At 44.1% G+C, this 15836-nt stretch overlaps 1 protein-coding gene across 3 annotated transcripts in view; it reads right to left on the bottom strand.

The window, feature by feature from the left end:
• znf423 (zinc finger protein 423) overlaps positions 1-15836 on the bottom strand; it is a 112165-nt gene that overhangs the window by 55084 nt on the left and 41245 nt on the right. For all 3 annotated transcript variants that reach the window (XM_036126365.1, XM_036126376.1, XM_036126381.1), the window contains exon 3: positions 12927-13106. In XM_036126365.1, the coding sequence (XP_035982258.1) occupies positions 12927-13106 (180 nt within the window). The remainder of the gene's footprint in view (positions 1-12926; positions 13107-15836) is intronic.

The raw sequence follows: 15836 nt of genomic DNA, 5'->3' as shown, positions 1-15836 counted from the left end.
CAAAGGAGGGCAGACCAGTCACCCAAAGGCCCCTCTCTCCTCCTCCCGCTCCCCTTTACACATCTTTAGCCTCCCCTCCACTCTCTCATCTCCTTCCTTTGTCTCCCGATCCACCAGTGAGCGAGGAAAAGTGCAGCTGGATGCAACATGGAGCGCGCAAATAATGTAGGAAGGAGGGTGCATGGTATTCCTATCTCTTCCGGCACACGTGCAGCTCTTCCCACCAGCTAGCTGGGTTAATGACAAGCCATTTGTCACTGACAGCGAGGGTTTCTGCCCGCCGCCTTGACGGACAGCGCCCTCGTTTACTCGCTCACCCTCTCGTACTTTTTTTTCTTGACGCAGTAAGAGTGTGGAGGCTTTGGAGGAAGCTGGTCAAACACCGAGCTTTTAAATCGGTTCCTGATCTCCAGACACTTCACATTGACCCAACCTTGGAGCGTTGCAGCAGTTCGGGAAGCGTTTCAGCGTTCCCTGATGGGATACGTGTGTGTTTTCGTGTGTGCTCGGCCAGAGAATGTTCTCCATTTGATCTGCAGGAGGTTTTTCTCCGCTCCTCCTCTCCTCGGGGAGCCTTTGCTCCACATTCTGACTCCTACTGAGACCCATCAACACTCCCTCGACTCACACTCTTGGCCTGCCTCTCTCGCATATCCAGGGCTCACACAGACGATACACACCCCGCCAGGACTAAAAGGGGGCAGACACGCAACACAGATGAACGTCTAAGCAGAACCTGGAGTGACAAGAAGTCACGTGACGACGTCGGCAACATTTTCAGCCGAAGCAGGCGAGGACCGCACAGTTTGCTACAAACACCCAACGTTTATATGAGCAATGTGGGACAACCCACCAGGGTGCCATCTTTTCAGGGGCCGGCACAAGCACTCAAGAAAACAAAGGCCATGTCGGGAATCCACCCCCACCAACAAACTCTGCCCAGACTAAGAAATGGCTCTAAACCTCAGCGGTTTACTGATGTTGAAGTTCATATAATGGTAAACGGCCCGCACTTGTATAGCACTATATCAAGTCCTGAGGAGCCAAAGCGTCTAACACAACATTCAGTCAGTCACATGCCGACTGAGGTGAGCTACATTGCAGAGACAGCTGCACTAAAGGCCTCAGCAGATGCTGACAGAAGTGGGCTGCCACACAATTGGCACCACCGAGCCCCTTTGACCACCACCGGCAGGCAAAGTGGGTGAAGAGTCCTGCCCAAGGACAGAACGACTATGCGTGCTGGAGTGGGGATTCAAACTGGTAAACCACCGGTTATAAGACGAACTCCTTAGCTCCTGTGCCAATGTCGCCTCAGGGTACGAATGTTTCAACTACTGCACAACTTACCTGTTTACAGGAAAGCAAAGTGCATTTGACCATCTCTAAAGTTTTTAGCCCTTTGTTTAAGCAACGCATGCTGTCATGGTAAAAACTCTGAAAAACTCTGGCTGATCGGAAAGTCAATTCAATTCAACTGAATTTTATTTATATAGCGCCAATTCATGATAAATGTCATCTCAAGGCCCATTTCAAAGTCAAATTCAATCATATTATACAGGTTGGTGAGAAAGTTTCCTCTCTAAGGAAACCCAGCAGGTTGCATCAAGTCTCTCCAAGCAGCATTCACTCCTCCTGAAAGAGCGTAGAGCCACAGTGGACAGTCGTCTGCATTGTTGATGGCTTTGCAGCAATCCCTCATACTGAGCATGCATGAAGCGACAGTGGAGAGGAAAACTCCCCTTTAACAGGGAGGAAAAACGGGACAGAAATATACGGAAGTCAGGATTGGGTCAGGACTACCGCACAGAGCTGAAGACACGTTGAGGACTTTGTCTTCCTTTTATTGATAGCGACCGGTTTGTAGAGCGGCCTGTTTGTTTGGTTAAAGAAGAAACAGAGAATGACTTCTGTGTGTGAGATGAAGCCTGAGGCGCAAATATATAAAACATCAGCTGTTTGATGAAGACGTCCAACATAAAGTCAGGTTTTAGCCTTAAAAGGACAGTGTTTCGGTATCTTGGTGTCTAGATGCTGAGTGACAGCAGGATGGAGCGGGAGGCTGATAAATACACAGATACAGTAATGAGGGAAATGCACCAATCTGACATGGTGAAAGAGAAGCCGAGCCCAAAAGTAAAGCTCTTGATATGCCAGCTCCACCTGTAGCCATGAGATTTGGATGAACTTCCTCAGTCTGGTGCCTTAGATGTAAGCTTACAGTTCAGCTGCTGCTTCTTCACATTGAAATAGTTTAGCTGAGGTGATCCATCTGGTCAGGATTCCTTCCGGATGCCCCCTTTTGGGGGAAAGTCTCCATTAAACAGGCCTCTGGGCAGACCCAGAACCAGCTGGAGGGATTATATAATGAGCTGGAGAAAGTCATAAGGGAGAAAGACGTCTTTGTTTCTCTCCAGGTCCTGCTACCCCCCCGAACCCATCTCAGATCTGTGGAGGTTGGCTGGATTTATGCTGAAGCCTTTAGTGCAAAAAACCCAATATTGAAGCTTCCAGAATGGTTATTCAGTCACCTTGCGATTCATTTTCAAACATGCAGACTTTCAGATTTAATTCAAGTTATAAAAAGGTTTTCTATTACTTTACTGGAAACACAATTATAAGACCTTTGAGCCCCGTAGTTACATTTACTTATTTAGAGTTAATGTACGGTGAGGATATCCAACATAAAAAATCGTCTCAGGTCTGATTAAAACAGTACGACAGTTGTTTATGTTTAATTAGATCTAACAGAATATAATGAACGGCACACAGGGAGTGAATGCGGGGTCACACACGTCCTGAATAATTGATCCATAATTCAAAACGCAGCCGAAGCGCGGCGGCTTAAAGCTGCGGTGGCACAGAATAACAACAACGCTGCAGAGACAGAAACATGTAATCCTTATCCCTCACACACACACACACACACACACACACACACACACACACAGCCAGCTGAGCTATCGCACTCGTACACATCAACGTAGCGCTCCATTAAGCAGACGTGTGGCGTCTGTGGGTATGTGCGTGTCTGAGTGCTCGCACTCGTCATTGATCTGCAGCCACTGCTTGTGTGTCTGCGTGTGTTTGTCCAATTTCCACTCAAATTAATGGAGCCTCTTTACGGGCCTTCTGCTGGAGTGGGTTCTGAATTACTTGGTGCTTCAGTTTCGCACCTGGGACCCATTCAGCGTTACAGCATGCAGCGGCTAGCTGCTAACCTGGGACCCATTTTACTACCACAGTGTAGTTAGCATTACAGATACCAGCTGAACGCCGCTGCTAACGAACAGGGCTCTCGAACCACCACCTGGGACTTGTATAAGTTCCTGTTTAAAAACTAATTTCACACAAAATTGAGAACATTTACGCAGAGTGATTCAAAGTCAGAACTATTATTAAAAAATGCAAACTTTTTTTTCAGCTATTGCACAAAAATGCATCCATTACGCTCCAACCACCACAATGCAAACCCATTCTTTTACTTTTATATCTCTTAGGTTTTGTATTTAAAATGTAAAAGTGGCAATATGCATTGAAAATATATTGATTCCTATCAAATAGGAGCATCTTATGTATCTTAATGTTAACTCTTGCAGATTCCAGACACAGATGCTGATTCTCAAGCAATCAGATTTCACAAAAACATTAATAGGATTTCAGTTCCTTTTTCTGAACCTTCAAACTCAATAAAAATACCCAAAGGTTTCTAAAAAAGACACAAACAGAACAAAAATCATGATGAAATAATTAAATAAATGAATCTACTTAAAATAAAACAAACCGGAACAAAAAGTAGGGACTGTTTCAGTTGTATTGAGATAAATAAAGCTGTAAAGAGCGGGGAAATGATTCCCAGTTACTCCAGTGGAGTTTAGGGGTAAAGCTATGGGGGCTAAAGAAAAGCTCCGAATCAGACGAGATACGCTCTGGAGATAAAAGATCTGCTCAAGGAATAAAGAGAAAAAAAAAGGTCCTCTTTAAAGCCGCTTTTCAACACAAAGCTTTACACTGAGCTGAAACCCTGTACGCTACCCAACCTTTTTCATGTAATCATCAAAAACCAAAGTTATAATTACAGTAATCATTTCCTCTAAAGTCAGTTCGTCACCAGATGAATGAACATTAGGTTCCTCTGGCCTAGCAATCAAATTAATTACCAAGCACTGCTTTCACACCTTTATACCATAGTACCTGGCTACGGCTGCTGTGTATACCAATCAGCCATAACATTATGACCACTTGAGGGAAGTGGTTAGTTGCTTGGTCAGATCATCGCCACATCTGCTGCTGTGTTGGAGGTTCCTGGTCTGCGAGGACCAGGATGAAGGTCAACCAGTGGACTACCACCAAGGGTCCTAGGTGTCCAAGGCTCACTGATGCATGTGATGAGTGACACCTGACCGTATTTAATCTAATACTGCTGTACCTCCACCTCGTATGCTGAGTATCAGAGGTTTTGGCCCTTTGTTGGGATGCATTATGGGACAGAAGGTGAGGGCACCAGTATCCCTGCATGGTTGTGGTCTTTCTGCCTTTAAAGAACTGTTTGAGGAACACCGCAACCAGTTTTGAACAGCCAAGTTCTTCAAATCCCAGTTAAATCCACCTGTCAACAAAGTCAACCTTGTTGCAGTAAGAGCAATCCCACTAATGAGGCCGTTAAGGTCACTAATGGGACAATTAGGACACATGAGTCTCTGGCCCCGATCTCCACTCTGCTCAGTGTTTGTGTTGTTGTTGCCTGATGATCCAAGCGTGCCCCTAACGATGCCATGTGAGTTATTTTGGTCACACGTCCCAAGGTGTGAATTGCTGTAAAACCGCCTGGGGAGACAAGTCAGGACTGCAGAGTAGGTGTTAGAAAGAGGAAATCGCAGGCCGCCTCGTCTGTTGATTTCTGGTTTCTCATATTTAACAGCTGCTTAGTTCCTTCAGAGTAGAAGTTTGAACATCCCTGGCTTGACTGGACTGCAGATACCACACCACTGAGGCTATGTTTGGGTGTTTTAGCTTTAGGATGAACCCTTCTCTGTCTTGGAGTGTTGTTGTGTTTAAAATGCTGCAGAAAATTAAGATTGAGAAAGATCCTTCTTAGTTTCTCAGACACTCCAGCTACATATGAAACACCAATGCTCGTCAACTTCCTCTTCTTTTCTACTTTCTAAATCGGCATAATATTCCATTTTTAAGCAATTCACACCTTGGGACATGTGAAAAAACAACTCAAATGGCATCACTAGGGACATGTGTGGATCATCAAGCTACAATGGAGGAATTAATAGAGACTAGGGCCAGTGATTGACCTCCCCTTAATGTGCCATTATTGACCTTAACGACCCCATTAACCTATAAGCCTGGTGATTCCAACCTTGTTCAGAACTGAAGAAGCCTTTTGGATGAGAAGGTCGAACGTCTTCATGAAACAAGAGAAGACGTTCAGTGTCCCTCTACTTAAGCACTGAGGATTGTCATGTTCTGGATGCCTTATACTAGATACTACACCAACATAATGCCTCAATGCGGTACCGCGCACGTGACGTCACCGTCTCAAGAGCAACGCCCCTTTTGCCGCTTAGGTAGGGCATACAGGAGAGAACGCATACAGGAGAGAACGCACGGATAACAGATATGACCGACTTTACAGCCGTTAAACTTTCCCAAGACGATGTCCCAGGCACACGGATTACTGGTCGCACTGTCGAAGAACACACCAACCTTCAGCTCAAACGATGGCTTGAGGTTCGAGGGCTTAAAAAGACTGGAAAACTGGCCGAGTTGATGAACGGTAAGCTTTGTTTTTTTTTTTTTCCTGCGCGGCGATCAAGGCAGCGTCGGCCGTTTTTTTTTTGTTGTTGTTTGCAATCACCGTCCAGGAATGGGTATATGTTTAATGTTTGTCTCATTTGAAATGTTTTTGAGTAAGCTATCCTGGTAGCAGGCTATCATGTTAGCGCCTGCTACCATGACAGCCTATATGCTGTCATGGTAGCAGGCGCTACTTTATTAACATGTCGGCCACCAAAATACTCTTACCTTGACTTGATGTCGCTGGAATTGGGTCAGGATGTTCTTCGGTTGGGCCCTTTCCTCCGACAAAATGCTTGCTACATATGTACTTGAATTTGGTAACTTTTTCCGGGTTGAACTGTTGTGTAGGCCGACCGCCCCGGTCCCAGCGCACACATTTCTCCTTGGCAGTCTTGAAGACAACATCCTTCATATGCGGCCGATCAGCGTAACTCGAGTCACTGTTGCACGTTCCATAGCAACAATGTTTAAAAACCATGGTCTTAGATTTGGAAAAAGCATTTGTTTACCGAGTAAAACCTAGGCTAACGCACGTCTCTTTTACAGCGACACAGCGGCGGACTATGCAAGCATGCCCTACTGCGTACCACGTGATGTGACGTCATCGTGACGTTGTGTTTCTAAAAATAGCTCGCGCGCGGTACCGCATTACATTCATGAGAGTTGGGCTTTGCCTAAGAGAGAGGTTGAGGAGCTCCATTAGATTTTCCACACAGACGCTGTGGACAGACAAGACCAATGCATGAAGGGTCCACCGATCGAGATAGAGGATTTAAAGTATCTGGTTCTGTGGCACGGCTGATCAACGCGTTTGTTGCACTTTGAGTTTCCACACTGTTTTAAAAAGCTAACTGGAGGGCAATATATTAAATTTTTTTTCACAAGATGGCCCCATCTGTCTGACTCCATCAAGATGGCTGATGTCTAAGCGTTTCCTTTCTGTTCAGGGACAAACATCAAACTAAATCAAACCTCAGAATGCATGAACACATCAACTCTCTCATGCATATCCAGACTGGCGTGTGTTTATCCCCGGCAGACGGCGAGTTTCCTGTGGCTTTTCCCGAGCGTTTGTGTGCATCCTTGCCCCGATGTCCCGTCCCCCAGGAGCCTCTGCAGACTTAAACGGGATTCTTCATTGTGTTCGATCTCATTTAGCCCCCCTCCTCAATAATCTCTAGAACCGGGGCGTCCCACCACCAGCAGCTGTTCACATGTTAAGGCACGTGCACAATGACCAAATGACACAAATACGCCAACGTGTACACAACAAGCCTGCGTCGAAGTGCAGGCAGATTCTGCAGAGCCATGGGATTACGCAGCAATCTCAGCCGCTCTTTCTCCGGGGAAAAACATGGTTTATCATTTCATTTCTTCTGCGCTCCCTCTCACCCTCCACTCCCTCCCTCGGATTTCTCGCTCAGCAACACGTAGCCCTCCACAGACTCCTCTCCTGAAATCACAGGCCACATCCTGTGCTCTGACAGCAGCCCTGTGTGATGCTCTCTGAGTGGGTACTGCGTGTCTCTGAGTGTGACCCGGTGGAGGCGACTGGAGCTGGAGTGTGTTTACAGGAACAAACAGCAAAGATCAGAGGAACAGGAACAGCAACGCGCCTCATGCAAAAATCACATCTTACACCTAGTTAGTGAGAGATTAGTGAAACTGCTTGCATGTGGGCATGGATCGGTCCTAGCTGCTGCTGGACCTTATTAAGTTTTAAGCTGAGCAGAACAGTGTTAACAACTTTGCTCCAGTGAGCATCAGAGAACCAGCCTTATACAGCCTGTTCAAAACACATAAAAAATAAATTAAAAAATAAAACGGGTTTACTGATAGTCAGGCGGTCCAAAATCAACATTATCTGTGTTAACAGTTAACTATTAACTGTGTCTCATCACTACCTTATAATCTCTCTACCATCCTCTTGTCTCAAAACACGTTTAGATGTTTGAAAATCTTACCTTTTCAATATGTTACCTTTATACTACCACTGCCTTTGCTAGCATATTATTCAATGGCCATATATATATATATATATATAAAACATCTTAAAGCTGGGCTTTAGTTTTATGGCTAACTCCGGTGCATTTTCAGTAACTGTATTAATATACAAAGTCCTGGTCAAATAAACCTATTCTATTCTTTTTTTTATCATCTTTATCTTTATTTGTCATTGCAATATACATCCCAGTGTATGCTCTGATGAAGAGATTTCTGACCGAAAGCTTACAATAAACAGTGATGCCTTGCGCAGATATAGTGTGCAGAAATCTTCTGTTTGCTTTTGGCTTTACCTGGTTATACCTTTCCCAAGGTATAACCAGGCTGAGCAGTAGACCTGCTGCAGGAAAATCCATTCCAGTGAAATATGTCCTATGCATTTCACCCCCCCCCCCCCCCCCCCCCCCCTTTAGTGGGCTGCCTCTCTGCGGCGCCCAGGGAACATCCTGGAGCTAAGGGTCTTGCTCAGCGACAAAGAGTGGCAGTCTGTTGGATACAAACCCGAGAATTTTCAGCCTTTCCACCACTTCCCAAATTTCTTCTGTTTTCCGGACTAACGCTGAACTGAACTGAAAAGTGGGGATGACTCTTTTTCCAGTAACGTTTCATTAAATGCAACAATTGATTGATTCTTTACGTAACATCAATTCTAACTGGTTGTTTTAGGTTTTCTGCAACCAGGTCGCAAAAAAAAAAAAAAGGAACTTGCTTCATAGTTTTCCCTCTGTCGTCCAGATTTGCCCGCTTAGCTTAATTGACAAGATTCAGTTTGTGGATGAACAATCAGCCGGCTTCTTTAGCTAAATAACTTTTTACCAGGTGGCAATGCAAACTGGGTCTGGCAGCAGGCGTGGCGAAGCTACAGCAGAAATACAGCATTATCCACAGGGTAAAAAAACACTATGCATATAAAGACCACGACTCAGGGAAGCACTGATGCCCAATGTGCAGAATAACACTTGTAAGTGTGGCAGGTGAGCGTGCTTTTTTGGGGAAAGTCAACATTCAGAAGAAAAAGCCCGGCATCTCAAAAACTGTTCCTGGTTACTTGACTTCTTTGTGTTTCCCCTTTTTTATCCAGAGCTGCAGCACACAGTCACAGCGCAGACAGCTCCATTAAATCCACACGGAGAGAACAAAACTGCAGATGTACAAAGTGACAAAGGAGCAAATTAACCTGCAGTACTCAAGCTAAGCGCAAAGGTCTGCACCATCTCTGCCTTTTATTGGCTCAGGCCTCGACATTCTTCTGTGTGAGATGAACAGACTATGAATGAAAAGAAGTGAATCCAACCAGGGTAAAAATAACAATTCATTGAGCTTTATCAGTTGTTAGTGGTCCTGATCGCTCAGTAGTTTTAAACTATATCTAATATTACATAGATAAACTCTGTGCTGGAAGTGGATGAGGAAACAGTAGCGAATATAATGCTGAGAGGAGAGAAAATGAAAGGAAAGTAACAGGAAAAGAAATAATGTCAAAGACATAATTATATATCCAAACATTTTTCTAACTCTTAACTCCGGAGTTGGAAGTGACTCCTCGCAGGATTCCTGCGCATTTTTCACATAAAACATCCACAGATTTCCTCTTTATAAAGCAAAGTAATGTTGGCCACAAACTTAAATTTGCATTTTTGATTCTTTAAAAAGACGAGCCTTTAAAAACTGAGACCGTAAAGAAGGAAGGACATGAGGAAGGACCTAGGAAATAAAAGAAACATGGAATGAAACAAGGAAGGAACAAGAAATGGAGGATGGATGGATGGATGGATGGATGGATGGATGGATGGATGGATGGATGGATGGATGGATGGAAGGAAGGAAGGAAGGAAGGAAGGAAGGAAGGAAGGAAGGAAGGAAGGAAGGAAGGAAGGAAGGAAGGAAGGAACAACAAATGGAGGATGGAAGCAAGGAGGAAGGAAGGGAAGAAACGAAGGATATAGAGAGGGAACAAGGAAGGAAAGAAGGACATGAGGAAGGAAAGAAAGGGCATTAAGGAAGGAAGGACCTAGAAAATGAAGGAAACAAGGTGAAACAGGTAAGTAAGTAAGTAAGGAAGGAAGGAAGGAAGGATAGAGAGAGGGAACAAGGAAAGATGGAGAGAAAGGATACAAGTACAGAAAGAAGTTTCATAAGAACAGAAACGGAATAAGGAAAGGAAAGAAGGAATAAAACAGGACATAAGAAATGACCAGAATGAAACGAGTAAGGAAGAAAGGACAGAAGGTGAAAACCAAGAAGGAAAGAGGGAACAAACAAAAAAAAGAACACAAGGAAGGAAAGGGAAAAAAATAATAATTTGGGGGAAGAAGGAAGGAAATATGGACAGACATGAGAGAAGAATAAAGGACACAAGGAAGGAAACAAGGGATGTCAATACGAAGGGAATGAAGGACAAGACTAGAAGGGAGGTAAGATACAAGAGAGAAAGAACAGACACAAGAAGGAAGTAAAGAAGGAACGGGCATGGAAAGAAATAAGGAATGATGCTACAAAGGAAGGACACAACTTTTAGACAATGGAAATCGGGACAAAAGTCTGTAAATACAAACATGTTTTGGAAATATTTTCTGGAAAACATTAAAGTCAAATTCCAGCCTTCTCTAGAGTAAAAGAGCCTTGCTGTCAGGTGAGATTGGACTTCCAACCAGAGGTGGAAACCCGCACCAGGCACTGGCCAAACACGGGTACATTTCTGAAGTGGGGGGGGTAAGACTGCAGAATTGACCAGACAAAGCGGCGGGTTTGCAATTCAAACAGGAAACGCTGCATTCAGTTTGCATAAGTGACCTGTTGGGGGCAGCAGTGTGCCTGAGTTGCTGCTAGTCTGTTCTATTTGCATTCAGTAAAAGAAGAAAAACTAAGCGTAACTTTTGCAGTGTGGGGTTACAGTCGTTGTGTCAAGGCTGCAGACAAAAACGTTTCTCAGAAGTAAAAAGAGAAGAACCCAAAGTTTCAAGGCCTTATTTTTAATGACACATGGAAAGAAATGTAGCAATGGCGAGTTTGTGACTGGCTCATTTTTTATTAGAGCAGCCTAGAAACACATACCTGCTGAAACTTACATGTCATGTTGTGGGAAAGCGCTTCGCTCAGTACCACCGCATATCAGTTACAAAATCGGATTAAAATATTACCAATGGAGCTACCCTTTCTTAAAATCAACTAATTTTATTATCCGTATACGCCTCTAACGACTGTTTTTTGGCAGATTAATTCAAGAAATTAGGACTTTTTGTTATAAATATTGATATGGTCTCTGCTCTGCAGTTTGCAATTACAGCTCACAGTCCTCACTTTTCTACCAACAGAACAATGTTTAAAGCTTTGTGTAAAATCCAGACATGTTACATTAACGATTATACGCCTGTATGGGTGCATATAGGACGCATGAGAGCGAGAGAGCATTTACATCTGAAGCCGACGGAAGGTGCAGAGTTTGATTTCCTGTAGTGCTGTTATATTAAGAATATAATTGTATTTAAACAGAATTTTGTTAATCACTGTTTTAAATTTTGAAGACACAGAGTTGGATGTTCAAAAACTCATAAAACTAAATAAATTGAACAGAATACACTGAATGCCCCATAAGTGTCCGTTGTTGTATGCTTTTCTCTTAACGTTACATTTTTAATAATGCTCACATCTGCAGCCTTTTTTTATTTTGAAGCAACTACAAAGTAATTACCTAAAATGAACTAGTTATAGTACACCACTGTTAAGGTGTATAATACTGTTATAAGTACACATTTATGCTAAATTCTTAATTTCCTTTACATCCAATACCTTCTTTCAAAATTACAGTATTTTTCAGACTATAACTTGTTCTAGAAGTCGCATCAGTCAAAAAATGCGTCATAAAGAGGAAAAAAACATATATAAGTCCCACCGGACTATCAGCATCAGAGAAGTTGTAAACCGCGCAGACAACAGAGCTGTAAGCTAGCGCTAGCTGCTATTAGCGTCATGGACAGCCCAATAACAGGTTCTGTCCCTAACCATTACCAGCACTTACCTAACCCTTAACATAAACCTTCCAGCTAAAAGAATATTGCCAGAATAACACGACGTATGTCCCAACCAGACTGAAAAATTAGTTCATGCATTTCTTTTCAGCTGACACGACTATAGTAATGCTGTTTTTACTTACAAAAAAAATCAATAAGACAATTACAACTTATTCAAAATGCTGCTGATGGAGTCCTCCCAACTACTATCATCATATTAGTCCAGTTCTGAAGTCCTTACATTAGCTACCTATTGCTCAGAGAGCAGAGTTTAAAATCTCATTAATGGTCTACAAAGCTCTTACTGGTCAGAGCCTTAAGTATAATATATTAAACCATTACAACTCTTAAGATCATCTAAATTAAACCGACTCACTGCAGAAGCAGTCTACAGTATTTTTGCTCCTAAGATCTGGAATAAGCTTTCTGTGGATTATAAGCCAGCTCTCACCCTTAGCTCCTTTAAAACAACATTTAAAACCCATTCTATTTGCCACTGCCGATTCATTTACTTTTACGTTTTTTTAAGCGTCTCATTTTATGTTTTCAAGTTTTGTTTTTATTACATTTTATGTAGAAGCACTTTGAGCTGCCTTTTGGACGAAAATGTGCTGTAAAGTTGCCCTGCCTCACTCTGAGCCCAAAAATAAGCCAGGACCCAAAAAAAACGTCCTCACTTTACATCAGTGTCCTCATATCGGAGGTAAAACACAGAAAATATGTTCTCACTAACACACACACACACACACACACACACACGGCGTTGCAGAGGCAGACAGAGTGTGTGTGGGCTCGTGACGGGAGCGTTCGGATTAATCTGGAGGAACCAGATGCCCCTGTTGCGTTCCTTTCAGCCACTCCATTAATTACACCAGTACCAACAGCAGCCTTTGTGTGGGTCCCAGTGGACCGTGTGGATATTACTGATTATAGCTAAAGGTATGCAGAAAGGAAACTTCAGGCTGGTGATTCAACGTGAGGCCGACTGAGTGTTTGAAGACCCCGCGGCCCGTTTAATCAGCCGTTCGCTCCACAGCTCCTTACTGGGACTTTTTACGACAACAAATGAGAGCAGAACCAGAATTGGACCGAACGTCTCACCGGCGGGGCAGTGGTTGGTTCTGTGCTCGGTGAGCTCGGCCAGGCAGTCGAAGTCCTGCTGACAGTTATCGCAGGTAAAGATGGACTCGTCGTCCAGGTCGTCGTCGTCCTGCTCCCCATCTTCGGCCACGCCCCCCTGGCCGTCTTTAAGCTCCGCCTCTCTGTTGGGCGCAGGAACGTCTGAGGACGAACACAATGATGTTATAACATACATTAATAGTAAGACATCACATGTTTTCTGGCTTTATGTCTCCCAGCAGAACAAACTGAACGTTTCGGAGTGTTTAAGCAAAGCAGAGGGAGGATCAGCCCCTCAACGCTGATTATTCCCCGTCCAGATCTTCCCCTCAGCCTCCGACACGGTGTGTGAATGTGTGTGTTCTGGTAGCAGTCGGAGTGTGAGAGGACACCAGCGGAGGGCTGCGGCAGCCCAATCCTCACCGCTCCATTGTGTCTCCATTTTCACACCTTATTATCACATTATAAATGCTGAGGATCCAACAGGACTGACACTGAAGACTCTGGGCTCAGGAGAGGGGAAGGGCAGGAAGAGGGAAGACAACCGAGGACGTAGGAGACCAAACGAGGAAAGGAAAAAGGAGCAGGAAGGAAAGGGAAGATATTAAAAGTGAAAAGTAGAAAGAAGAAAAATTAGGTATGAGGGAAGAAAAAGGGAAATGGAGAATGAAGAGGATGGGAAAAGAGGAGAAAAATCAATTTACAAACAGAACGAAAGGGGGAGTGAAAAGAGAAGAGAAGGAAAACAAATGAGAGGAAAGAAAATGAAAATTCACGGGAAGGAAAATTTAGAGGAAAGGGAGAAGGAAAGAAAAGAAGACAAAAAATTAAAAGGGACATAAAAAGGAAAGAAATTAATGCACAGATTAGAAAATCTAAAAGGAGAGACTTGGAAAAGAAAATGGGAAAATAAAAGGAGAAGTAAAAATGGTAAACGGACTGAACTTATACAGCGCTTTTCCAGTCATACTGACCACTCAAAGCGCTGTTAAAAATGTTCAGTTCAATTACATTTTATTTGTATAGCCCCATTTCACAACACATGTCATCTCAAGACTCTTTACAAAATCAAATTCAATCAAATCCTCCAGGTTGGTCAGAAAGTTTCCTCTCTAAGGAAACCCAGCAGGTTGCATCAAGTCTTTTATTTTATTATAAGAGTGAAACCTTGTTCCAAAAACACGGTTGAACATTTAACAGATGTAGATATACCATGAGAACCACCACAGGAAGCAGTGAAAATGTGGATTTAAATGAACAACAGTGCGACCAGAGCGTAAAAATGTGATCAGGAGTTGGACGAGGAAGGACAGTCTTCCTTTATCGTTTAGGCCAGATGTTCTGGGGAACATTGAGAAGAACAAACGTCAAACAAACAGCCTCCATCCGAATTATCAAGACGAAATGTCCAAGAACCAAGACAACAGTTAGTTCTGGTTCTGCCATACCTCCAAAGACAGGTCCAAAACATTTTATTTTCCTCTTTAGAAGTAAATAATCCAACTTAATTGCAGTTTTTCTATATTTATTGAGCAGAACCTAAAAGAAGAATGCTCATGTATGAGTTTAAAGGGAGAAAATGGGACAGAACCAGGTTCCACTCCCTGATTTATTACAGGGGGAGGTATGTTGGGAAGGAGGGATTGTGGAAAGTGGGAAACGAGGGACTGGGGTGATGAGGAGCTCAGCGGTGCTGCAGGAGAGACGAGGGATGTGATGGAGGGAAAGAAGGAGGGATGGAGGAAGAAGAGAGGGAGGGTGTTGGCCATCTGTCCAGTGGTGAGAGCGCCGTCTGGCCGGGGAGACCGAGAACCTCCTCGTGACATGCACGCTCCTGCACATGAGCGTGCACGTGCTCAAACACAGACATTTAACCAAACTCACACGTGTGCATGCTGGGAAAATTAGAGCTCAATCTAATCAGCGTTTCTGGGATTTCTTCATTCAGCTGCCTGTTAAAGATAAATATAAAAACATCTAAATAAAAACAAAAAAAAAAAACGAAAACAGGCTGGATTCCTTCTCCATTTTTGTTGTGAATCATTACGTGCACACAGGAGGACAATCCGAGCGTGCACACGCCTCGTGCACGCCGTCCCCGGGGTGCCCTGATGCCAGAGGTGAGGGCAGCGCCAGCTCCAACGCATGCCAACACAACCTGCTGTCATAGCAACAGAGGAAAGAGACGGATGAAACCTCTCCATCTTGCACTCCAGCGTACCCGTCTCCCCTTTCTTGTCTCTATCGTGCTTTAAAAAAAAAAAAAAAAAACAAGTGCTCAACCATTTATTTGGACTCCAGCGCCTGGAAACGCCGTGCACGCGGTTAAAACCAGAGATGGCTGTGAGAACGGAGGGCGATCGCAGCTGGGAGTATTTCTGTCGGCTTGGCGCTCTGCTGCCCACCCACCTCACTCCACACAGGGGCGGCGTAATTATGGGTCTTCTTGTGAATCACCGAGGGAAGTCGATTCTGGAAGGGGGAGGCTTCAAAAGGAACGCTGACCCTCCGAGGCTCCTGGAAGATGCCGTGACTGTTGTGATCATTGCCACTTCTCAGGCGGACCTCCTGGTTAGGCTTCACAGCCAGAGTGAGCTTGTCACTTGGTGTGGTGCTAATGATGTGGTGTCGACATCACGGTCTGATACAAAGATGATGAAGGCGAGATTCCCAGGCAGGAAAAATGTAAATGTTTGCATCTATTCTCAGGGACAACGAAAGGAAAGGTGCAGGAGCGAGCAGCAATGTCTGGTTTAGAGTCAGCGACACCGAGGAAGAGACGGGAGGCAGAGCTGGAGGCGGCAGAGATGAAGATGTTGAGGGTTCTTCTCTTTGGGAGTGACGAGGATGGACGGGATCAGGAATGAGTTCATCAGAGGGACGGCTCATGTT

This window comes from Fundulus heteroclitus, chromosome 2 (assembly GCF_011125445.2).
Source record: "Fundulus heteroclitus isolate FHET01 chromosome 2, MU-UCD_Fhet_4.1, whole genome shotgun sequence".
NCBI classification, from domain to species: domain Eukaryota; kingdom Metazoa; phylum Chordata; class Actinopteri; order Cyprinodontiformes; family Fundulidae; genus Fundulus; species Fundulus heteroclitus.
This window is presented reverse-complemented; position numbering and strand designations above follow the sequence as displayed.